The sequence below is a fragment of the Rhinolophus sinicus genome, chromosome 4 (genome assembly GCF_057876585.1).
Source record: "Rhinolophus sinicus isolate RSI-liver-muscle chromosome 4, RSI-T2T, whole genome shotgun sequence".
NCBI lineage: Eukaryota > Metazoa > Chordata > Mammalia > Chiroptera > Rhinolophidae > Rhinolophus > Rhinolophus sinicus.
The window spans coordinates 6019148-6045363 of record NC_142504.1 but is presented as its reverse complement, the minus strand read 5'-3'; the positions used below and the strand labels follow the sequence as shown (position 1 = coordinate 6045363).

The window sequence follows — 26216 nt, the reverse complement described above, 5'->3', positions numbered from 1 at the left end:
CCTATTTCCCCCACATCCTAGCCCCTGGAAACTACTTTCTATGAGTTTGACATGTTTGTTTTTCTGGTAGATTCCACATATGAGTGATACCACACAGTATTGGTCTTTCTGTCTCACTTATTTCACTTAGCAAAATGCCCTCAAGGTCCATTCAGGTTGACGCAAATGGCAGCATTACCTTCCTTCTCGTGGCTGAATAATATTCCATTGTATAGATGTACCACATCTCCTTTATCCATTCACCCATTGTTACACACTTAGGGTGTTTCCATGTCTTGGCTACTGTGAATAATGCTGTGATGAACATGGGAGTGCAGATATTGCTGTGATATCCTGTTGTCATTTCCTTTGGATAAAAACCCAGACATGGGCCTGCTGGATCATCACCACATGTTTCCAAGGTGGGATACAGCTCACTCTCTCTCATCAAATGCTTCCTGGACAGTGCATCATGCCACGAGCCCCTTTCTAATTCTCACTGGCCAGTCTCTGCAGACATTAGTCTCACTTGTGCAAAGATGCCCTTCTTGTGTACGTCACTAACTTCTCATTTCTGAACCAGGAGGCTCCAAAGAGCTAAGCCCATTCATAGAACAGAAATTCACTTATCCATTTAACACAGGTATATTAAGTGCCTATTACGAGCCAGGCAGGTCCCACAGCAGTGAACTCAAAAGACAAGGTCTCTGATCTCACGAAGCTTCATTTCTATCGGAGAAGACAAAAACAACAACAAAAGTAAATATAGAAATGAAATAATATAAGAATTGTGAAGAAAATAACATAGCAATGATAGTGATGCAAAGGTATGCGTGTTCCATTGCTGGATGCACAGAAAAATCCCCTCTGAAGTGGGGAAATAATGAGGCAGCTATATAATAACCTAAGGGTACAGAATGCAAGGAAACGGAGCCAGCTAGTACTAAAGACTTTTGGCTGCTCCAGGAACTGAAGGAAGACCAGAGTGATATAAGCATAGAAGAGAGGAAAATGCAGGGGCCACATGGCCGCGAGGCCCCTGAAGGGCTCACGTAAGTCAGAGAAAACTTTTTGGAGGAGATTTTAAATTCTTATAGCAACAGAAAGCCACTGAGATGTTTCATGTAGTAGAGGGACCTGGTTGCAGGGGCAGATGACCCCAGTTGCTATCTAGATATTGGGATTTAGAAGATTAAGAAGAAAAGCCTATAGGCCAGTTAGGAAAACGGTGGTGTGATGTTTGATGATGACTTGAATTAGGGAGACAGCAGTGAAGATGGAAACACCAGGTAAGTTTGGGATAAATGATAGTGGTACAGCTAACGGGCCTTGATGGTGGGTGCAAGGGGAGTGAGGAAAATGAGACACCAAGAATGCCTTCTAAGCCTTGTGGCTTGCATAACTAACTGTGTTTCCCCAAAAATAAGACTAGGTCTTATACCACATTTCCCTAAATATAAGACCGGGTCTGATATTAATTTTTGCTCCAAAAGACACATTAGGGCGTATTTTCAGGTGACGTCTTATTTTTTCATGTACAACAATCTACATTTATTCAAGTACAGTCACGTCATCTTCTTCTGGAACATCGTCATAATGTAGTAAATGTGTCCATCTGGCTGACGATATTAACCGGGGCTTATTTTTGGGGTAGGTCTTATTTTTGGGGAAACATGATATGTGGATGGTGATGCCATCTACTGAGTATCCTTTGAGACATGCTATTGAACATCCTACTGTCCTAAGACCTGGGGATATAAACCTGAACACCATGCCTGAAAAAATCACTGAAAGACACGAGATCGATTTTCTTAAGGACAGCTTTAAACAGAAATGAAATTTCAGGATAGACCTCAGGGGTGTGCCAAATTTAGAGGTCTGGTAGAGAAGGATGAAAACGCAAAAGAGGCCCAGAAAAACAACAACAACAACAAAAAAAAAAAAAAAAAAAAAAAAACAATGGCTGGTTGTATGAACTCAAAGAAGCTAAGGAAAGAAAATTCTCAAAATGTTTTAAGGAGGAGGTGGCCAACCACATCGAATAGTGCTGAGAGGCTGAATAAGATAAATACATGGAAAAGCTCACTGGTTTTGGCAACATGAAAGTAACTGACAAACGCTGAGCCAGGTGAATGAATCATCTCTTCAAAGCCTAGGCATCTAGCTAGCTGAGCTGCAAAAGAAAATTGTGGAAGAAAGGTAGACGGGTGAAAAGGAAAACAGAAGTCGATGCGAAGAATATCTTCCTACAGCTTCAGAGTTCCAGCAGATTTTAATCTTAAACTACAGTGAGACACACATGTCATACAAGAATGGCTTCTAATAGAATGTTTTAAAAGAGAAACGTAAAGTACTATCTGACACACTAAATCAATCTAAATTTGGATCTTGGAATTTATCGGCATGGGATAACCAAATCATTGGTCCAAATTCAGGACACATAAGGAGATTTTTAAAAAGACTTACAATTAATCATGTAACAAGAATTGTCAACCAAAGTCTATTAATGCACAGGTCCTAGGTAAGTTCTCCAAGGAGTAAGCACTGCTCCTCCCTCTCTCCAGAGCAAAACTACCAAAATCCTGAAGAGGAAAACCAATCTCCCATTTGTTAAGAAGCCCAAATTATTTAAATTCCACTGAATTTGAATTTGCATAGATTGCAAGCAGATAGCAGAATCTCAAAGCCACACATAATAACCACACTTAGTCTTAAAACAGAATATATTAATCTTTTCTGGCACTGCTCCCTCACTGAAACCACAGAACTCAATGCTACTTTTGGGTGAGTCATGCTGTAAAATTTCCAGTTGACTTATCCACAGAGAGATGGCAGCACATGAAACAGAGCCCACGTAAACTTTGGAGAGAAATAGCCTCCCTGTCTTCACCTTTCTGCTTGGCTCTGATTTCTGATAACATTACACCAAGGCCAGGGCTGCCTGCCAGGGCTCAGAAAGCTGAGCAAGTTGCAAGAGTGAAGAAGCATTCTTTCATACTCAAATAATCCTGAAACGGATTCTCCAAATTACTTCCCAAGATAAGTGTTTCTCAAAGATGGTCCTTTTACCCCATTCACCTGGTCACTGGTGCCATAAAAAAAAACACACAAAAAAACAAAGCCCCGCTTCACACTTGCATCCACCCAAATCTTTGAGGGGCAGGTACAGGCATCTGTGTTTTTAATAAGCTACCCAAGGCTTTCCGAGGCACAGTAACCCCTGAGAACCTGGGTTCTAATTCGTCTACTGTGAATTACCGCTGCAGATTTTTGGAGGTTTAGGTTTTTCAGCTTTTGTTTCTTCATTCTTCAACTCATTTTATACAACACTGCCAGATAACTGCTCCTAAATTGCTGTTCTAATCATTTTTCTACTGTGCTCAAAGCCTTCTGGGTGCTTCATGGCCTGAAGAGTAATGTCCAGACTTATTTGTGTGATGTCCAAGGTCCGTAATCCTGGCTTCAGACATTCCCCTTTCTGTAATTGAATTTCTACACCCCCCCAAAAAAACTGCTCAAATACCATGCATGTGCTAAACACTTTTATTATATGATAGCGTGGTCTAGCCTTTTGTCTGCCCAGCGCCCTGTAGAAGCCAGAACAACAATCCCTTTTTCTAGGTTGGCATCAACATAATAAGGTTTCCATTGAGCTACCACCATCTTTATGTAACTCTGCCCCCTGGCCAGGTTAGGTGGACTAGCGGTAGATACTGGATCCAAACTACAGCTACCACAGGGCCCCACCCACTGAGAATGATTGATTGGTACAGGAGTGTGGGCACCTGGTTCATTAACTCTTTCTTTTCTAGCTCTTGCTCCCCTGGTTCAGGACTGGCACATGACCCAAACTGACCCTCTGGATCCAGAGCCAGAGTCAGATCATTTGTCTCCTCTGGCTCAAACTGTGATATGTGACACTGGGAAGCTGCTGTGGCCATGGTGATAGGCTGGGCTTCCCTACAGCTCCAGGACGACTTGGGGTGCAGGAGACAGGCCTCTGGTGGGGGTGAGGCTGGAAGGCACTCCTTTAGCTCACAGCTCAAAGCAGTGCCTTCAGGGACAAGTGAGGGGGCTTTGTGTTACTTTGGGGGAGCCACCACTGCACAAATAATTCCTCTGCCTGCTAGCTGATTTCTGTTGTTTCACTATTTTTTATTTTTATGGTGATGCTGAGTAGAAGAGAAAGGTTCATGGTACATTTATAAAACGTTGAAAGTAACATTTGCAAGAGATGATATAAATCTCTCTCTCTCTCTCTCTCTCTCTCTCTCTGTCTCTGTCTCTGGAAGGTTATTATATTTCCCCCTTTGGGGGAGGGGTAGAGGAAAATACTATTGAGAGCAGGAGAGATATAGTCTCTTAAGGTAGAAGGAGGGGCTATTACTTGGGGGTAAAAGAAATCAGAGGCTGAGAACACAATGTACGATGAGATTTGAAGACACTATAATTTATTCTAGGTCCAGTTTGCTTTCAATCGAGCAGGAAGAAAATATAGAGTATATCTTTCATGCATCTGTAAATGAATCTGCTTTGCATGATTCATGATGTTTTTGGTTGGTTTATTTTTAAACCAGACTGAAGTTATAGAAAAGCACATTTGAACAGAGTAATCAAGGAATCACGGTACTAGTCCCCATGGCCACGCCGGAGCCTTTCAGGAATTAGAAATAGGGAATACAACAAATAATGTTATAAAAGAAGGCAATGTCCTGACCGTAAAGGATCATGATATATTAATTATATATGATCATGATAAATCAATTAGTGTAACGTCCTTATACACAGGCATAGCCTATCTAAACCCTCTGCATAAAACAACATTTTATTCATACTTTTTTAAACCAATAACTAAATTTCCTTTGGTGAAACAAAGAAAACGCATTGTGGATAATGAACTCCAAAAGAATGAGGAGTGAGACTGTTAAGGGTGAAGATAGGGTGGAAAAGCATATAATAGAATTAATTTCACTTTAATATAATATTGTGATATGAAATATCACAATATTATAGAGAGATTTTCCTTCAATCAAATAATAGTTTCCTTAAAAGGGAAAAGACTTCAGCTAAAGTAGGGTAGGTTCCCCCCCCAATTAAAATACAGAGAAGTACTATGTGCCTATAATAAAATAAAATCAAAGGACCTACTCTGGAAAATGTATTTAAGATCTTATAAGCTTTTGTGACTCAACAGGATAATAATATCTGAAAAGATAGAGCAGTTTAACCAGCAATGTCCATCTGGGCAAAAAAAGGTTATTTAAATACCACGCACTTTGATGACTGACCTTTCAAATGGCCTTACCCATTTTGTACTGTTAGTTTTCATTCAGTTTGGTGTGATGCCTTAAATCTGAAAACAAAAGCCCAGTGAAACCATGCCTTCAGATCGAAAGAATTCACTCATTTCATGGCATGACTAGCCCCTATTCTGTATATTAATTTTCTTTATTTGAAAGACTGAGCAAATATCTATGGTGTTTTGTTCGTTTGTTTTTGTTTTTCACTCTTTGTTTTGTTTTTTAATGTCAGAAGATGCACATAATTAAGTGTGTTGTAAAAGACTCTGGACCAGATATTTCAAGATTAGAATTTTCCCTTGACCAGAGACTACATCATTCCATAGGGACTTGTAGAAATGACATCATTTATAATCTTATTAGGTTATTTTTTGAAGTGAAACTTAATTTCTATGAACAACCTAAATAAAACCATGGCTCACTGGAGAGGAATGTCTCATTTGTCTACAGCTTCCCAGCAAATATCAGGCAGATAAAGTTTAAAACCATTGTAGGGCATAGGCAAAAACATGTCAAACCAAGGGAGCTTTAAGTAGTTTTGAAAATGGTTTGGTTAAAGCTTTCAACTACAAGTACAATCACTGGTGGCATAGGTAAAACTTTAACCGAATGTAGTTTTAAGTCTAAAGTAGATTCTAGTTAATAAGTGTTATCTTTATTAAAATCAGGTTTCCTGATCAAAAAACTAAGCCCGATATTCCATTCTCTTCCTGTAACCTATTGGCAATCTAATCTTTCACTCATAATTTTCCCAAATCAGTTTTGCTGACATGCCTCTTTTTATTACTCTTCTGTCCAAAAATGTAAATGGCTTTTCAGTACCTCTCAAATTGGTATGTATGTAGTTCAGGACATAAAATTAATGAAGCATAATACAGACTCTTTACCTGAACAACTATATGAAAAAGGAACTCTCAACTTGTAAATAGATTTTTTATAAAAATATATAAAAAGATTTTGTTCTTTAAATACTTGATAATTCAGTTTTATTTAAATAACTTTGATATAATTTTTATGTTTATTAGTAGGCATTTTATTTTGCCTTTAGATTTTAAAAGGTACTTTTGACATTTTACAAAAAATTGACTTCGTAATTTTTTTACATTGACTTTTTGTTTGCATTTTGATAAACACATATTTGAATTTTCTATATGAAAATAAAATTAAATATTATTTTAATCCTTTATATAATTATTGTAAATCAAATGCAAATTATGTGAAAATATGGCAGCATAGTGATTTTACAGAAAGGGAGGTCAGAAAATTTTATGAACATATAGTAATTTATGAATTATATGGGTTTTCATTACGTTACTCTTATAAACATCATAGGCCTTTCAGCAGAATATTCAGAGACTTGGCAATAACGATTAAATTCAGTCATTTTTGATAAGTTTACTGGTTTTAGTCACATGAAGGTATATTTATCATGGTAAAAGAACATGTTTCATTTAACAATTTGTTAATTTAATTTATAGCCATTAAATATTTAGATACGTGTTATGTAGACCTCCATGCCTTAGGCCGCATTAATGCTGTAACGCGTAGCTGCTGATGCCAAGTTTTAATATTTTTGTTTATGTAGTTATTAAAAATATTATATAGTTTAGACATAAAGGTATGAAGCATAACACAGACGGTGCCAAAAAAATGTATACACATTTTAAGATAGGAAAAAACTTGAGTAAAATTGTAATACTCAATATATACCAATAACAAAAGATGAATACAAGTCACGTTTGACTCCTGAAATTACCAGAGGTGCTCAGAGTGGTTCCCATCAGTGGCCAAACACTTCCGATTACGGCAAACTACTGCTTGGGCATAGACAACATCTCTTCAAATGTGGACACCTTTTTTTGGTAACCCCCCCCCCCCTATAATGAACACCTATAGATGCACCGCCCTCCTTGAGATATGAGATACTAGTATGCCGTGTCCCTGTTCACATGTTCCCAATGACATTCATTCCCTTCCCTTCCAGAAATAATCACTATCCTGAAGTTTTGACTGCTATTTTGAACGGCAAATCCCATAAAAGTAGATTTTCTATTTGCTCATGAGTCTAGTTATGCTTAATTATTATATATGATAGCTCTCATGCTACTAGTAAACTTGAACTGTCTTTAATACTCTATAGATTCTTCCTGGGTTTTCTAAGTAGACAATAATAACAGGAAAGAGAGAGAGAGAGAGAGAGAGAGAGAGAGAGAGAGAGAGAGAGAGAGAGAGAGAGAAACCAACAGTTTGGAATCTTTCTTTTTAATCACTACATCTCTTATTTCCCTTCCTTGCCTTAACCTGCACTAGCAATAAGCTTTTTTTAGCACAATACTGAATAGAATTGGTAAAAGTTGACTTTTTCTCTCTTGTTTCTGATTTAAAAGGGAAGGCTTCTAACATTTCTTCCTTAAGCGTGAAAGGTGCTGCAGGCTGATGCTATTGTTTTGAGAAGTGGAATGATGTGATCAGAGTTCTTTTCAGGAGACATTCCCAGTGACAGGAGGCGGGTTGGAGCAGAATTATCCAGGAGTCATATTACAGGAATCACTGCTGTTTGTGCTTGCGCAGTGAGGTCTGTGGTGCCCCCTACACAGAAGACTCTCATAGCTCTGAGTCTCACCATTGTAATAAAGAATTCCGTTTGCACTTGCTTGATTCACTGAGTTAGACACATTTTAATATACCACAAACTCTCATGGGTCTTACTAAGGATAATATCAAAAACTGTGGTTATTGTGACTCACTGTGGGCCCTACGTATGGCTCCATTACACAGAAAATAATCACCAAAGTCACTGACAGTCAAACTGAACTTTGAATTCTCTTGCAAGTCATTTCAGTAAAGATAATCAATAAGATACTGGCACAAAGCAAAGTCATTTTTAAGATTACCCAATAAGCTTTAGGAAAATGAAAATTTTTCCAAAGAAAGTTATCTCCCAGAAGCTTAGTCAAAAGACAAAGTCATTTACATAGTTTGATGTTTGCATAATAAGAAACGTAGAGAGTGATTACCCAGCAAATATTTTAGAAATAGATATCCATTTAAATGAAGCGATTCAATCTCAAATCTTGAATCACAGTATATTCAACGGCAGATTTTTTCTGCTGGTATTACCTAGGTGAGGCAATAGCCATTTTTTCTCCTCTTCTGGGCCCCTCATACATTCCATTTTATTTTTCTATGCAGATACCAGTTTTGTAGTCACCAATTACGCCTTACAAATAATAAGATGAGAGTTTCAATCTCACTTTTAAAAAATTCCTAAGATCTTATAAAACTGCTAAATTAATAACAATGTATATATTTCACTAAATGTTGGCTCCTGACCCACTGTCAGTGAATATATATTTCTAAAAACTGAACATGCTTCATTCTGTAACTAAAGGACCTAAACGAGCAGTATTTGCCATAGTAATGAAGTCTAATGACAGTTCTTCTGACATTTCTATGAAATGAAAATGAAATCATGTGCAAAATGATTTCTACACTAGCAGAACAATTAAGACAGAAGACAACATTTGATTTGGTAGAAATGGAAGCAGATATTATCTCTGTTCTCAGGGTAGGGGTCGGGGGATACGATTATGTACTTCACCACTATTTCTAGTTGGCATGACCTTCCCATGCTTTCTTTTTAAAATCATATGTTTTTTAATGTCCTAACTGTACAGTAACACATCCAACTGAAAGCAATGACAATCCTCAGTGACTTCTTGTTTCTATTGGAAGCATGGCCATCTCTCTGTTTTAAATATTGCTCCAAATACTTTCTTTCTTTTTTTTTTTTTTTTTTGAGAATTACCTATCTCTCATTATACAGATATTATAATGACATTTCTTTGAATTGGCTTTGGCCTTTCATGAAATGCTTGCCTTTGTCTACACTAGCCAAATGAAAATTATACCTAAATAAACTTGGTGAGGTTGCTAGTTTCCAGCACTGTTTAAGGGAACTGTGAGAAACAATTGGAAAACACCAAGGTAAGATTTACGATTTTACAAACCACAGGATGGTTGTTACCATTATTTTTCTATAAAAATATTGATTATTTTAATTCCTAACAAAATGTGTTAATGAACAAAAGCGTGTCTTACAAGAAAACAAAAAAAATATATAACCAATTGAAGTCTAAGCATCATTTTTCAAAGTATGAATAGAACACCATTTGGATCCTGTCAACACAGTCTAATGACCTTTTTCTTTATTTGAAAATGGCTGATTTTAAATAAAAGTTACTCTAGCTGCTCGAGAAAATTTACACAAGGAAAATGCTACACTTCAACAACAAATAAAATGAAATGTCAACTCATTCCCCCAAGTCCACAAGATTATACTGTATTGTGTAAGCAGAGTGTTTTCAGTGTAGCTGAAACCTATTAACCACTCTAGGCATAAACCACCTCATTCATGAAACATGCAGTATCTAGAGTGTTTAATGCAATATGAGATTTTACCAAACATTTATTATTTTCACCGATTTCAGAATATCTGTCTTACCAAATCCTCATAGGAGAGCTCATAGTTTTTTTCTTATGGGTTTTTAGTACACAAATGTCTACTCCTCGAAGAGGCTGTCATCCCCTCACTTGGAGAACTTCTTACAGGTGTTGTAACCGTTGCCTGCTGTCTCCTGCTCGCCTATCCTTCCTCCCAGGTAGGAGCTATACTTCCACCGTACCTAGTGACCCTCTTATTTGCTCTTTCTAGGCATCAGGGCATCTCTTGATGGTAGTGACAGTGGCAAAAGATTGGGACGAATCACAGGTTAATGTCCACAATTTGAATCTCTGCCCTCATAATCTCTGAATCTGTGAAACATCTCCCAAAACTCCATCCCAATTCCTCCCTTTGTCATGTGGTCTCAAAACCATCAAAACTTGCCTTTCCTTTCTCTTTCTTTCAGCCACTTGCATCTCCAAGAATCTTGTTTTGAAGCTCCAGTTAATCACATACCATATTTCTTTTTTACCAAAAACACATAAAGTACGGCCAAATTTAAGAACAGGTATGACTAGATAGTAAACCTCCTAAAATGTTCATTTCCCACCTGTATTACCTAATTCAATAACCTCTCTAATTAACATAATCCTTATCTGTCCTGATCCATTCCACCCATCAGAATCCAAGCCAGAATCAATCTGGAAAATTAGTCAATGCTGAAGAACATCTTGAAGACATAAATGAAAGGCTTCCATGATATGAAAACATGAACTTTATTTTTCCTCTCCTTTACTTTCTCACTACGTTTTCAAAAATCAGAAACATTTTGAACTTTTTTAAGTTCAGAAGGAACACTGTGGAATTTTAACCTTCATTTCAATGTTTCCTTATATATCATCACTTTCAGATCATCAGCTCCTTAATTATAAATAATATTTCTAAGTCATTTAATCTAAAACCATCATCTCCTATTAGGCACTTATCCTTCAAGAAAACATTCTAGGGGGTTAATATTTCAGTTAATTAGGCATCCATAAAATAAATGATTAGCTCTTTCCCAATTGACTTGGAACTAAAAAGAATGCATATTTAGTATAACTTGAATTTCCATTCTCAGTCAGAGGCAAAATACCACACGTAGTTTTTGCATACAGATTGTTCAGTTCTGTTTCACGGTTCCTGCACACAAATTGTTCACGAGGTGACGCTATGATCGCAAACCTAAGACTCAAAATACTTCTATTCATCTTGGAAAGGTTATTTTTGCCTTGAAATGTTTGAGGCAAAAGCTCCCTCTCCCCACCATCACTAATGTCCTTTGGTCAGTGAAATTCAAATGTATTATTTTAGGTACTAAATTTCCATGATAACATCTATTCCTTACAACAAATCGGCATACCACAAACTGTGAAAGTCTCTTAGTGGCTCATGGCTTAAAGCTAGATAAAAATGATAGAAAAAAACTTCAAAGACAGAAAATGTACAAGCTAAATGGAGGCCATAAAAAGAGGCATATTTCTGTTTTTACCAAAAGGAATGAATATCTGTGAGAACATTTTAACTATAAGTACTGAAATGAATATTTATAATAAATGGAAAAAAGAACTGTGACATGCATTTTTTAACTGAAGAGTCTGCTAATTTAAAATAGTTAAAAATTACTGTTTGCAAATCCACAGCTATGTATGTACACATACAAATACAAAATTTGCTTTTTATGTGCTTTCAATTTAAAGCCAGCAGGAAATTCATCAGTATTTATTGTAATTAGTTGTTTCTGGGTGCTGGCAAAGAACAACAGCACAGCTACAACAGAGAATGTATTAATGTTATCTCCATGAAGAGGGGATAACAAAGGGAAAGATGTTGATTTCTTTTACAGAGAAAAAGAATTACTAAGAGGAGTGCGTATCAAATATCCTAAGAAATTATAAACCTACACATCAGCATCATCAGATATCTTTAATATATAATCTTCGAAAAGCAAGTACTAATAGGCACCGAGAAACACTTCTAGACAATTATCATAATTTTAATGAAAACTTACAAAAGATATGTCTCACACTGAAAATCTAAGCTAACATTATGAATTAGTGAATAGGACACTTTCTATCATTGTGCGATGAAGATATATTCAAGAGATTTAGAACTGAGCTACCCCATGAAGATATGTGGGTAATTGAAACATTTCCCATGCAGTCACACACACACACACACACACACACACACACACACACACACATTCATTTTATCAGTTGTGTATTTAAGATGGATTCAGAGAAGAGAAGAATCTTCCTTTTACACAGAAGGAAATATTGAGTCATTGACGAGGTCCAGAAGCAAGATTATCTGATTTTCTCTTTTATGGTAACACATCATCTATGTTCGTGAGAGTCGACTAGTTTCTCCATAACAGCATGAAGACAAGTTAAGAGACAGGTGTCGGAACTCACTCTGTTGCAATATAGTCTATTACTAAACTTAATATTGCTATTTTAAATTCATATTCCATTATTCATATTTCAGTCATAAAACTATTTACTTCCCTCTAGAGCTTATATATAGTGGCAATAATCCAAATGAGAAAAGCAAATTCAAATATTAAGAAATAAATAGGAAATAATAAACTAAACTAAAACAAAACAAAACACAGAATGAGACATTCTTTTTCTTATTTTTCTTCAGATTGCAACTAAGTCTACTTCAGTATAGAAAGTCAGCTCCATTATGATTAGCAGTAGGTAACAATTTAAAATGAACTGGGTAGATTCCATGATGAAGTGTAATTACAATACAAAGAATTAAAGCATGTTAAGTGTACTTGGATACACTGCCAATGTTACTTGGGAGGAAAATGAAATCAATATCCACAAAGTCAAGATAAGCATCCTAGCGACAACCCTGCCTGCCTTTACATAGGCTGTTTACATCCAGGAAAAGTACATTCCCTGCTTTCAAGGGGAGAAATGAATCAACCATCTAAAAAGCCTAAGGTTGCTGATAAACCAAAAAAAAAAAAAAAAAAAAAAGCAACGGCGACTGAAAATTATTGGAAAAACACAATAATTTTTGTCTATATACACTTTAAAATTTAAGGTTATTTTATTTTTTATGAATTATAAAACTGTAGTTTTTATTCTTTATAATTATAAACTTTAAAATAATTATCAAATTATTCCGATAACCATTCGTTAATCAAAACACACACACACAACTAGTTAAGTGAATGGAAATTGATGGCTTTGTCCAACCCACGGACCAAAAATCACTCTGAATATATATAACCATTAAAAAAGGAAGGAAAACATTACTAAATTTCAAAGTAGCCTTGTGTCTCCAGCTCATATTACTGGTTCAAGTTATAATTCACAAGTAGATTTCATTTAAATACATGATGTCAACCAAATGGCATTAAAATGCTACACACAATATACATTTGTCAATGTTTTGCATACTGTAGTTTCTTACTGTAATAAATACAGTGAGATTGTCCTTCACATGGTTCCCACCATTTCATCTTTTTGAGATGTGACAGGATGTTTCCATACCTGATACACTTTCACAGGTAAACTCATAGTTCAATGGTTCCAAATGCTACTGTGAAATATACAGCAGGAAAGGGACCCCCGGGGAGCCATGCAATGGACTTGATACACTGAGGCTTTTGTGCAACAAACTCAGTCCTCTCTTCTCCCAAACAAGGAAGCACGTGGAATGCAACTCATTACGGATATTAATTATAGAAATAATATCACTTTGGCTCTTATTTATTAATAAAGAAAAAAGCAAACCAATCTCTAATTTCAGTACTTATTATGAGCAACCAATTATTTGTCACACACCCCGCAACAGACAACAAAACGTTTTCTAACACTTCATTCAGAGTCTCTATCCTAACCACTTAAAATCCAAACTAAAGTTAACTAATATTTTAATGTGGACTTGGCCAAACACGATACTCAAATAGATTTAATCTTAATGGGAGAGAAATAGAACTACTTTCAGGTGATTTACTTTCACTTTCAAGTTGCTGCTAAATTTGTTTGTAACAATCACTCCTACTGACGATAGTGGTCTACAATATTCCCAATCTCTTCATCCCATCCTTGGTGTACCCTACAAAGATTAAATTGCATGTTTGTTATAATTACTATTCAAAAGCAAGAAAGACCTCTGAGATATTCTATTATTATCATTGCAACTACAAAAGAGAAGCAGGAGTTGTTGCCTAGTTTCCGTCCACTTATCCATCATCCCATCTCTCTTATTGTACTTTTAGCCAAAGGAGACGCAAAGTGGCTGCCCCGTAGTAACAACAATGGAGTTCCCCATGATATGTAAAGGAAATGTTCCATAGAGACCACCAATGTTCAGTTTTAGAAAAAACAATATGGATACTTTCTTTTTTTCGCAAATATATCTGAAGATGTTCAATATTAGCTTATACACACATACTAAGTATTAGCTTTAGGAAAATATAACGGGTGAAGATCCAAGTTCTTAAACAGACATAGGTAACTAGAAATGGGGTCCAATTTCCATTAACTAAAAGATTCTTTGCTTTGTATAATGATATATTGCAGGGGTTCATAAATACAGAATTTCTATATGCATTAAAAATGAAAAACTGTATAAAGTATCAGTTTAGTCACATATTTTATGTAATATAAAGATGGCATAAGGAACGTCTGCATTGCTGCTATAAATTAAATGCTGCAAAAATGTTACTTACCAATATGATTTCCACGATACTTGCATTTGTAACGAACAATGTAGAAAATTGACGGCTGTAAGTCTTTTACCCATTACCTCTGTTCAACACTAACTGAAACCATAAGGTACAAAGCATTTCCGTGGGGAAAAAAACAGACCTTTCCATTGGGATCAGCCAGTCAGCTGAAAGCATCTTTCCATGCTTTACTGAGGTGCCTGTGTTCTTCTCTATGAGACACACGCACACAAACCTTGCTCTCCATCTAGGATATTTCACAGGAAATTTTCAAACATAAACTGTTCCACTATAAAGTTCATGGTAAATCTTGGCTGGATTACTTGAGCAAACAATCTGACACACCTGTGCGCCTCCCTTTACAATCCAATGACATCAGCAACAAGGTGACTTACCGGCCCAAAAGAATTACTGTCAAAACTGTGTCCGTGATGATCGCCTTCAACCCAGATATGGCCGCGGGGTACTTTCACGTAGCGGTTCTTATGTCCCATGGTTCTGGAAAGAAATGGCGTAACCAATGGGATGAGAACAGAAAAGAGATCACATAGCTCAGCACACAAATTAGGAAGAGCAAAAATGCTGTTATAAGGATACAAAAGATTATTATGGGTTAACCACGAGGCTACTCCATAACTACGGTTTTAAACAAGATGCGGTTAGGATTCTGTAAAGCTATCCACACTATTTTTTCATTGGTTTGTTTTCTGTAGGTAAATGCTGTGCTTCAATGAAACGCATTAGCACCAAGTATCATGTTTGACTACTTAATTTAATTCACAATATCCTAAATATGTTTTTCTTTAAAATAAAATTCAGTAAGTGCTAACAAAATACAGATCCTTCTTTTTTTTCCCCCCCTAACATTTGCTTTTAAGTCAATATTCAACTCTTGGTCAGCTGCAATCTTCATTGTTTAGTCAAAGAAACTTTTCAAACCACCTGACATCATTTCTCCTCATCTCTTGATAATCTAACATTCAGGATAGTAAGAGAGAAAAAAACCTGGATGACCTCTTGTTAAACATAAACTATCAATGTCAGTTGAAAATTTTTGCTAAGCACTATTTAATTTCATAAATTATTCTTGAAAATGAGAAAAGTGCTGATATTTCTTTCTTTATTTTCTGTTTGGATGATCTATCCATAGCTGTCAATGATGTATTTAGATCCCCTACTAGAATTGTGTTTTGGTCAATTTCTCCCTTTAGTTCTGTTAGTAGTTGCTTGGTAAATATCAGCCATACATTTATGGACATAATTGACATTTATAGAGAATGGCTATCATCAACAAGACAAATAGTAATAAGTGTTGGAGAGGCTGTGGAGAAAAAGGAACCCTCATACACTGTTGGTGGGAATGCAGACTGGTGCAGCCGTTATGGAAGGCAGTGTGGAGGTTCCTCAAAAAATTACGAATAGAATTACCATATGACTCAGCAATCCCTCTCCTGGGTATCTACCCAAAAAAATCTGAAAACATTTATCATTGCAACTTTATTTACGGTGGCCAAGACATGGAAAAAACCAAAGTGTCCTTCGATAGATGAATGGATAAAGAAGTTGTGATATATTTAAACAGTGGAATACTATTCTGCTACAAGAAAAGATGAAATAGTACCATTTGCGACACCATGGATGGAACTTGAGATTATAATGCTAAGCGAAATAAGTCAGACAGAAAAAGTCAAGAATCATATGATTTCACTGATATGTGGTATATAAAACTGAAAGGAAAACAATGAACAAGACAAACAAAGGAAGAAACAAAAACTCACAAACACAGACAACAGTTTAATGGTTACTAGAGGGTAACGGGGGAGGGAGGTGGTAGATGACAGTAAAGGGGGTCAAATATATAGTGATGGAAAGAGAACTGACTCTGGGTGGTAAACACACAATGTGATATATAGATGACGTATTACAGAATTGTACGTTTGAAATCTATGCAACTTTACTAACAATTGTCACCCCAATGAACTTTGATTAAAAAAAAAAGAAAGAAAATGAGAAAAGTTTTAGCAATTTTGAAGACTATTTAAAGGATTCACACTTAGTGGAACATTCTATCTTAAGCCTGGCGAGGAACTGGACTAAGGAAAGGCTCCCTCGTCCATGATGGTGGCAACGTAAAATGATACACCCTTTTTCTTTTTTTTGCCAGGTGGGCTTTTTCTTTTCTTTCTTTCTTTTTTGTTTTTTCAAATTTATTAATGGGCTAAAATGTTCAAGCTTTTAACGTATCCTACTGGTAAAAATGTGTTTCAAAGATGTAATCAGAAGTGTGGATTCTGAGACCTACCCACAAAGGGGGCTGAGAGAGAACAGAGAATTCAAAAGATGTTATTGGGCTCAGCATGTCTGAGAAGTTCATTACCAGCAAGAGCCTGAATAAGATGTAGTTGGTATTAGAATAATTCAGAAAAATCAGTGGGTGAGCTGGTACCTTTGGGGAAGGGAAGTTTAGCGCCTGAAAGAACAATCTTTCAATGTCATACAATAAATAGCACTGAGGCAGGAATGCTGACTTAGCACATCAAACACTCTCAGATACTAGGTGGGAAACTTAAGGGTTCACAAATTTTTAAGGTTTTTGTCTAATGGAAATGTTTTCTGACACTTAGTGAGGTCAATCGCAAATAACAACCACAGAAAAAATAAAAAATAAAAAGAAATGTGGACAAATATTTATTATCAGGGGTATTTCAACACAGGCCTTTGAGAACAAAAATAAATCATCTTCCTAAACATCCAACAGCATAGAATTGGTTAAATGAATTATGATACAACCTGTTAAGTAAAAGGGACTGAATTAGAATGAACTATTATTCCAAATCTATGATAATAAATACTCTAGGAGGCAGAGACCTTTTTTTTTTTTCTTTTTCTGTTATTCCCCAAAGCCCTTGGGAAAATACGTGGCCTAAAGAAGCTCCTCAATAAATGTTGGTTGAAAGGTTGATGAATGAATGTATGAATATCACCCCCATGTCTGTAAAGTTAAGCCAGTTAGCTGAGCTTGGAACACTGTTCTTGGAGCTGCAGCCCCTGTCAGACTATTTTTGTTAGTTAGCAAGTTGTATATGTGCAGAAGAATATGTAAAAAATAAAAACTACACATAAATTGATGCCATAGAAATGGAAACTATTCATTCTCTGGAATGGTTTTTAATTTTCAAGACAAACTCAGTGTTGAATTACTTTGCTTTAGATCAGTAAATCATTCATGCAAGGAAGCGAGGCTGTGGCCATTAGAAGCCAACAGTAAGTTAATGACTGCTGTTTATTTTTAATTACTACTGAGGAGAAGAGCTTCAACTTTTTAAAGAACAAGAACAAGTTGAATACATCTTATCGTGACATACTCTGTAATATAAGTATCCTTCAATTAATGTCAGGCAATTAGTTCTTGACATTACTAGTGCTTTTATACCATGAGACTGCTTCAAAGAACTAATATCCCACATCAAGTATTAATGACAAGAAGACTTTTTTTTCCACTTAATTTTTGGCAAGGCATACTCCTAATAATTCCAAACAAGTGTTTACCTTATTAAACTAGCTATTTTGGATAAATACTTAGGAAACAATTACCCATTTTGTCTCTTCAAATAATCATTCAAGCAGAATTATGAAATAAAACCAGTATAAAAGATTAAGGGTGGTGGTTAGATGAAAAATAAAATAAAATGGAGAGGTTGTTATAGAGCCTCATCTCTGCAATCAGCCTATTTGGGCTTTTGTATCTGACTTAACACTTCACTTTCAGTTTATGGAAGCCCTTCGGCAAGTTGAAGAAACTCTCAATGTCAGTTTCCTCATTTGTAGAATGGGGCAAATAGTACCTAAGGCAGAAAGTTGTTCTATGGATGAAGTGGCATATGTTAAACACTCAACGATTCTCTTACAGTTGAGACTGTTCTAAGGAAAGCTCTCAATACAGTTCTGATGTATAGTAAGAACCCAGTAAGTGGTAGTTATTATTGCTATTGTCCACCATTTCCATGCTTTTCTTTCATTTCATAATTCAGAATGTATTCAGCATCCACTATCTTTCAACATCAGTCTCTTAAAATTACCTGAGCTATGCTTCAATAATTTATTTTGCCCACAGTTATGCTGTGACTATAGAATATGTTTGATGGGACAATTAATCTTATTTTTTTTATTTTATTCTTATGCCCTTCTGGGACACTCTAAAACTTACCTGTGAAAGCACTGTCTATTTGTGCATCTTTAAATGTGCAGAGTAGTAGGTAAAAGCAGTCTACGTTTTTTGTGTTTTCACTTACTAATCACTTACATATTTGACGGCTGCAATGCTTGTGGACAGTTTACCTAGATATCAGACAGGTATGGAAGAACCCTGGTAAAATTCATGCCATATACACAGTGCATATGCTATTTCTCTGGTTTCAATATAACTTAAAAATAACCCAGAGTAGCTTTAAAAAAGTATAATGATAAAATATTGAGCTGGTTTCTTTTAGGACTGCCGAAGAAATATAATACTTCTAATAGAATTCCTCTAGAGAAGGAATTTTAAATATTTCTGTGCTCCTGAATTCACATTAAAGAGACAAGATAATCTTTTAGGTGATTTAAGAGTTAAGTGAGGTGTCAGCCTACAAGGTTGTATATATCTATGGCTTGCAAATACTTTTAGTTTTGACAGTCAAAAATGAGTTCTGTATGGTATTCTAACTACCTGTCTAGGAAAAGGCATTTTTAGTACTAGCTTTACCAAGACAAGTTGCCTAGATCTTATAAACGGAATGAAGAATGATTGTCTACAATTTGATTTGACCTTGAAAACAATAGTTATTTTTAAGTTTCTGAATCTTTTGAGTGTCATCAGTTGAATACAAAACTGTGGATGTAATTCTTGATACAATTAAAAGGAACAAATTCATATTCAAAGTCTCTCTCTCTCTCTCTCTCTCTCTCTCTCTCTCTCTCTCTAACTTAGGTCATTAGTATTAACAATTCATGATTCATTAGAATGTTTTACTTCTTTATTATTCAAGCCACCCCATTGATATTTCTGATTGCCCAAAGTAATGGCTGCCCTGAGGATATTCACTGCCCCTGTATTCTAAGCCTCTGGTGTTTCATTGTCATGCAGGCACCAGCAGTCTAGGGGTCAGGTTTCAGGAAGATCAGAAATTGGAACTAGATCTCTTTTATCATCACCTATAGAATGGACTAGAAAAAAATCAATCTACCATCAGGAAAGGAAAATGCGAAGGACACTTGCCTGTCTAGAGTTGGCCTCTGGAAGAGAAAAAAAAAATCTCCTTTGTGAATCCACTTCCTGCTCTCAGGTGAGATGAAAGTTCAAGGCCGCCCTATTTGTGTGATCTGGGAAAGTTAAGAATTAACTATAATTGGCCCCAGGAATCTGGCAGAAGGAAATGTATGACTCTTCAGGAATTATACGTCAGTTCAGAGTTTTCAGGTTTTCTATACATAAGTCCCAGCCAATAGGAACTCAGAATTCCAAAGAACAGAACTCACAGGGAAACAGCCAGTATTAATGAGTCAGGACAAACAACAGACAACAGAATTAGAGCCCCAAAGACTTCAGATACTGGATTTATCAAACATAAAATATATAAGTTGTATACATTTAAATATTTTTATAATTAAAAATATGAAAAAGAGCACTATTCTATTTTTAAAGAACAGACATTTAAAAAGAACCAAACAGTACTTCTAACATTTAAAATACATGATTAAATAGGTGGACAAGAAGAGCCAGAGTTTTATAAGCTAAAGAAATGAGTACTAAACTGGAATATATACCTAAAAAAATTACTTAGAATTTAGCACAGAGAGGTATAGAAACGAAAACTATAAGAGATGTTAAAGAGACATCAAGAACATTACTAGAAAATGTAACAAGTATAATCAGAGTCCCAAAGGAAGGAAATAAAAAGAAACAAAGAAGAGGCAATATTTGAAGAGACAGTGGTAGAGAATTTTTCAGAATTGGTGAGAGCATGAATTCACACATTCTGTAATGAAAGCGCAGAACACTAAACACTCCCTACCCCCTCCAAAAAAAATGTCTCAGAAGCTGTCAGAGGAAAAACAGGTAGATTATCTTTAAAAGAATAACAACTAAATTGACAGCAGAGTTCCCTTGTTAGGGTATAATTTACATCAACTGTAATTCAGCCATTTTAAGTATATTATTCAATGAGTTTCAAATATCTATACAATCAAGTAATCACTAGATCAAAACACATGAATGATCCAAAAGCTTCCTCGGGGCTTTCTGGAGGCAAATCTGCCTTCCTCTCCATCCCTGGCTCCAGGTAACTATGTTTGATTTGCTCTCTGTCACTCTATCATATAGATGGAATCATTCAGCATGTATTTTTTTTTTTTTAATTTCTGGCTTCTTTAACTTAGTCTAATGCCTGAGATCAAGCCATGTTGTTGCATGTGTTATTCATTTGTAACCATGTTTTTCTTGATAGTTTAGTTATACTGATACAGCAAAATTCGTTTCTCAAGCAATAATTCATAGACTGTTAGGTTGTTTCCAGTTCAGGGTTATTGTCAATAATATTAGTAGCTATGAACATTTGAGTATAAAAGTACTTGTGTGGACACGTTTCCACGTCTCTTCAGCATCTGTAAGTGAAATGGCTGGGTCATGTCAATGAGTGTTTAACCTTATAATAAACTGTCAAACTGTTTCCCAAAGCAGCTGTACCAGCAATGGATGAATTTTAGTTGTTCCACGTCTCAGCAACACTTTATAACTATCATTCTTTTACATTTTTGCCATTGTAGGGGCAGATAATGGTTTTAATGTGCATTTCCCTAATGACTGATGTTTTTGAGTACTTGTTTGTCATGTGCATTCTTCTTTGGAGAACTATCAAAGTTTTTAAAAATTCAATGAGTTGGCTTTTCTTATTATTATTGAGTTGCAGGACCTCTTTATATAATCTGGATACAACTCTTATCTTATGTAGGTTTTTGCAAATATCCTTTCCAAATTTTTAGTATATTTTTTCATTTTCTTCACAGTTTTATTCTTCAAAGAAATTGAGAATCCAAAGAATAGGTCATAACAACTTTTCACTTGAAAAAAAATGAAATGTCATTTTCTAAATAGATTGTAGACTGTTGCTAGGTGATCAGAGCAAATCTGTTTAGTTCATTTAAATTAAAAGTTACATTCATACAGCTTCATAATAAAGTTGCAGAATTAATTTTATAAATTTAATATGAATGTTCTCAGCTGAGAATGGTTTCAGTGATGAATATGCCTGATGTATTTTCTTTTTCTAAATTTGGATTATAGGAGCGTAAATGTAACAATTTCCTTAATGTAGAGAATGTTTTCTCCTGTTAAACATACATCGTAAAAATATCTATGGCTGCCCATGAAAATTACTTCAATTGTAGTGAGAATTTGAGAAAGAAAGATGTCAACATTTACCAAACAGTAGACGCCAACCGTGCTAGATCAGGCCGTGTATATAACACATACTTAAGCTATGCACATCAACGCAGCAGTGGGTGGCAGTTTATGCTGCGTTATCTTGTGTGTGATGGTTAGTTTATGAGGAGAAGCTTATGAACTCTGTGACAGTAGGAACTCTGCTTTGACTTTCTTGGTATAAACACTTACTGACGGACGGCTATGTGAAACAGTATAAACGGTGTGGGTGAGGGTACAGAAAAGAATAAGACGCTGTCCCTTCCACCAAGATTATAACTTACACCATGATTCAAAACATAAGTGACAAAAGTGGTCCATAAAATATATATGACAGTCTAACCAACCATAAACCACCGTAGACAAAATTTAACGAGTTGAAAGCATCTACAAGAAAACAATAGATGAATGCAGGAATAAATAAATGAATAAGTGTCAAATTTTGCTAACTGCGTAGGTCTCCAAAGGTATTATTTTAGGCTGGAAGAGCCAGGAAAGTCATTATGAAGAGTTGAATCAAGATATGAACAAGAGATAAAAGCTGACAGGTAAAGAAGATAGTATGGAATTCAAATGGCATTCACTTATAGAAGGAAAGATGTCTTTTTCCTTAGTGCATTATTTCCTTGTGATATACAAGCATAAATTCAGGCAAATATTTTATAAGTCACTTTCTAATGAAGATATCCAGTCATTATAATTGTGCAGGAAAATTAAACATATTTAAATGATTTCATTTTAATATCATTATTATTGATTTTTGTCCTCTTACTTTCAGTTTTTAGTCTTGTTTTAAAGGGCTTTCCTCAATCCTAGTTTGCACCTGTAACTTCCAGATTCCTTTGTTATTTAAAATACTGATTTTTTTTTTATGAATTGCAAAATTATGTACCTTTCCCTTGGCCTAAATTTGGTGGTCCGGGGAACTGTATTAAGCAAAGGATCTGTCAAATGTTAGTTCCAGGGTGGCCTGATGGCTCAGTTGGTTAGAGCGCAAGCTCTGAACAACAGGATTAACGGTTTGATTCCCACATGGGTCAGTGAGCTGTGCCCTCCACAACTAGATTGAAGACAACGAGCTGCCGCTGAGCTTCCAGAGGGGCAGCCGGATGGCTCAGTTGGTTAGAGCGCGAGCTCCCAACAACAAGGTTGCTGGTTCGATTCCCACATGGGATGGTGGGCTGCACCCCATGCAACTAAGATTGAAAAACGGCGACTGGACTTGGAGCTGAGCTGCACCCTCCACAACTAAACTGAAGGACAATGACCTGGAGCTGATGGGCCCTGGAGAAACACACTGTTCCCCAATATTCCCCAATAAAAATTATTTTTATAAAAATGTTAGTTCTAGCAGGATGCCTATTAACAATCACTTCTGCTTAAGTCATGATACTGAAATACCTTCATAATTAGATGTCTAAAAAGTTTGGTATTCATTCCACAGATAAGAAAGGAACAAAGGAGGCAAACTTTAACTTTACCCGCTAAAGGTTTTTCATCTGGGCCTGAGAATTAAATGGACATAAAACATTTAAACCAGAGAAAAGTACAGCAGGTCCTCGATTAATGTTTCATTCACGTTGTTTCATTATAACATTGATGAGCTGCTGTAGGAACTTAATCCTCATTTATATCAATTAGCCTATGGTGAAATTGGCTTTGTAATACATTGTTTTGTTTAAGAATCAAAGACATTAAATGAGGACTTACTGTATATAAACTTACATGAATTTTACGTGACATGAGAGACTTCATAAAAAATGAAGACCCAAGGAAATGGCCCAAGCTGCATGTTTTTACAGTAGGTTGAACAAAGAGAAGCAAATATGGGAAAATAACTGTGTTATGTGGGAAGGCTGGAGGAAGACAATGATTTTAGAAGTTCTGTTTGTATAGAATAGTATCTGTCTCAACTTGTCCTGGATGATAAGAATGTTACTTTGCTTCTAATACAGAGAGGATGCTTTTCACATGAGAATTTCATCTGCTTTTAAGAAAAACAAAAGAAACAGCATTTGCTGCTTTTCCAGTCGCTTTAAGACAAAATAATTCTATGCCAACGGGGCATATTTTGTGCTTGTTTATTGGCCACCACAAAGGCAAAAGCTAAGAAATAACATAAAACGAAAACAACACAAAACTTAACAACAACAAAAACACAAACCCAAATAACAAAACAAAAAAAAAGAAAAGGAAAGAAAAAGGTTCTCAACTTCAGGAGGGACTGCTCCCCATCTGTGATTAAAACTAAGACAGAAAGAGTGAGGCAACTACTGATGCTCAGAGGCTGGTCTGGTCCTTTCTGACATAATTCACAAAACACTCTCTAGCTGCAAAATCAGTGCTTTGTCCTGGGTTCGTTATAATGAAAGAACTTAGCCACCATTCTACATGGTCATTACAATGAAACTTATGATCCTCTAATGGGTGGAAAGCTCTGGAAACCCTCTGCCTTTGTATTCCTATTTCGGAGTTGAGGACTTAATATTTTCAAGCCACTTTTTAGGTCTTCCAGGATACAAAGACAGACCGTTCCTCATTGCCTATGGAATGACTGATCTGCTTTTGTTTGCTTTGTTCTTTATGGGGGCCTGTAACTTCATGTTTCAAGACTTTGTTTCTCTGGTAACTCTACTCATGATCACCGGAAATGGTTATGAAACTATGTGATCTTCAAAGTGTAACATAATGCAGTATCTTTTGAACATAACTTTTTCATGTAGTACTTTTAATTGCTTTTTTATAAAGTTTTAATTACCTACCAATCACATTTCTATATACAACTACATCGCAAGAACCAATTGGAATTTGGTTGCAGTTGCACTGAGACCCTTTTTTTTAAACGCCGAATATTGCAAAAGAGCTACACGACCTAATCAAAGTTAGCAAGGGGTGGTTTAATCATCAATCACTTTTCCAACCAAATATTCCTTAGTATACTTTAACAGTTTCATTCACACACACAGCATTAGAGAGAGAATATAATGACTTCTTCAAAGAGTCACCAAACTAGATCACACATTTGACAACTGCAGGTCATTCTTTAGAAAAGATAAATATGCATCAAATGGGTTTTATCAAGTACCAAGGGAGCTTACTAATTTAAGTCCAAATTGCTTCAGCCTTTATGAACCTGTATTATAAACCCAGATTTTAATGTCTAGGCCAGCAGCATTCATACATAAACAGGTGGTTGCTTGAAAGTCAGAAGAGATGCTTATCCTTCCCTCTAGACAGGACTCTTACTTGGTGGCAGGACCCGGACCTAAGAATTGTCTGGGCTACGAAGCATGAGGGAAATTCTGGATCAGGCTGCTTATGTGCCATGGGGCTTTACTGTAAACGTAAGTGTACTTAAACCTTCCTAGAATATTTTGTTTCATGCTTGTCTTTGAATATTTGCTATCCATGGCCTAAGTCTCAAGTAAGTAGAGAGCAATTCTCTCAGGTTCCAAAAAATGTGGTCTTGAGTGTAAGGCTGACTGTTCCGTGATGGGAGAGAACATTCAGATATTCAGTTCAGGTAGGAGGAAAAGGAAATCACTTTTAATGAGGTTTTATTAAGCCTCTGATGTCACCAGAATAACATTAAACAGCATAAAATTGACTTCCATATCCACTGAGTTTGTATGGTGAATGTCTGACCTGTAAGAAATTAGACTCAAGTAGATAAAGCAAATCTTTAAAAAAAATAAAAATAAAAAATAAAAAAACCAGTAATTTCTCAAAAGAAATTCTTGTGAAGACATAAATTGAAGAGTCAACCCTCTACAGACATATCCCCTTGATATTCTGCCATGTAGGCTGATTGCTGTCCTCTTAAAGTAAAATTTAAATGATATAAATCACCTTGTGCAACTTTGAAACCAGGTAGAAAAACCATAACTAAAAGGAAAAAAAAAAAATCAGGATTCACTTTTATTTATGCCCAAGTCCAACAACTACTTCCTCCCTCCTCCGCTCCAACCGTGGTCCAAACCACCAGTGTCTCCTTCCTGAACTCCTGCCGCCACCTCCTCCCGGGCTTAAATGTATCTCCTCTTCTCTACCTTTAGTCATTCCCCACCCAAGTCCAATCACGTCATACTCCTGTGCTGTTGAACAATTCCCAGCAGCTTCCCATCACATTTAGCATCAAGTCCAAGTTTCTCAGTGTGACCTACAAGCCCTTACAACTGGGTTTCCCAGCTGTGGCGCTATGGAAATTAGGAGCCAGATCATTCTTAGTCATCAGGGGCTGTCCTATGCACTTTGGGATGTTTGGTAGCACCGCAGGCTCCCACCCGCTAGATCTCAGTAACA

The 26216-nt window shown here is 36.0% G+C and overlaps 1 protein-coding gene across 2 annotated transcripts in view; it reads right to left on the bottom strand.

Annotated features, from left to right (window-relative positions):
* IMMP2L (inner mitochondrial membrane peptidase subunit 2) overlaps nt 1-26216 on the bottom strand; it is a 691614-nt gene that overhangs the window by 136346 nt on the left and 529052 nt on the right. For both annotated transcript variants that reach the window (XM_088797654.1, XM_088797655.1), the window contains one exon: nt 14851-14953. In XM_088797654.1, the coding sequence (XP_088653780.1) occupies nt 14851-14953 (103 nt within the window). The remainder of the gene's footprint in view (nt 1-14850; nt 14954-26216) is intronic.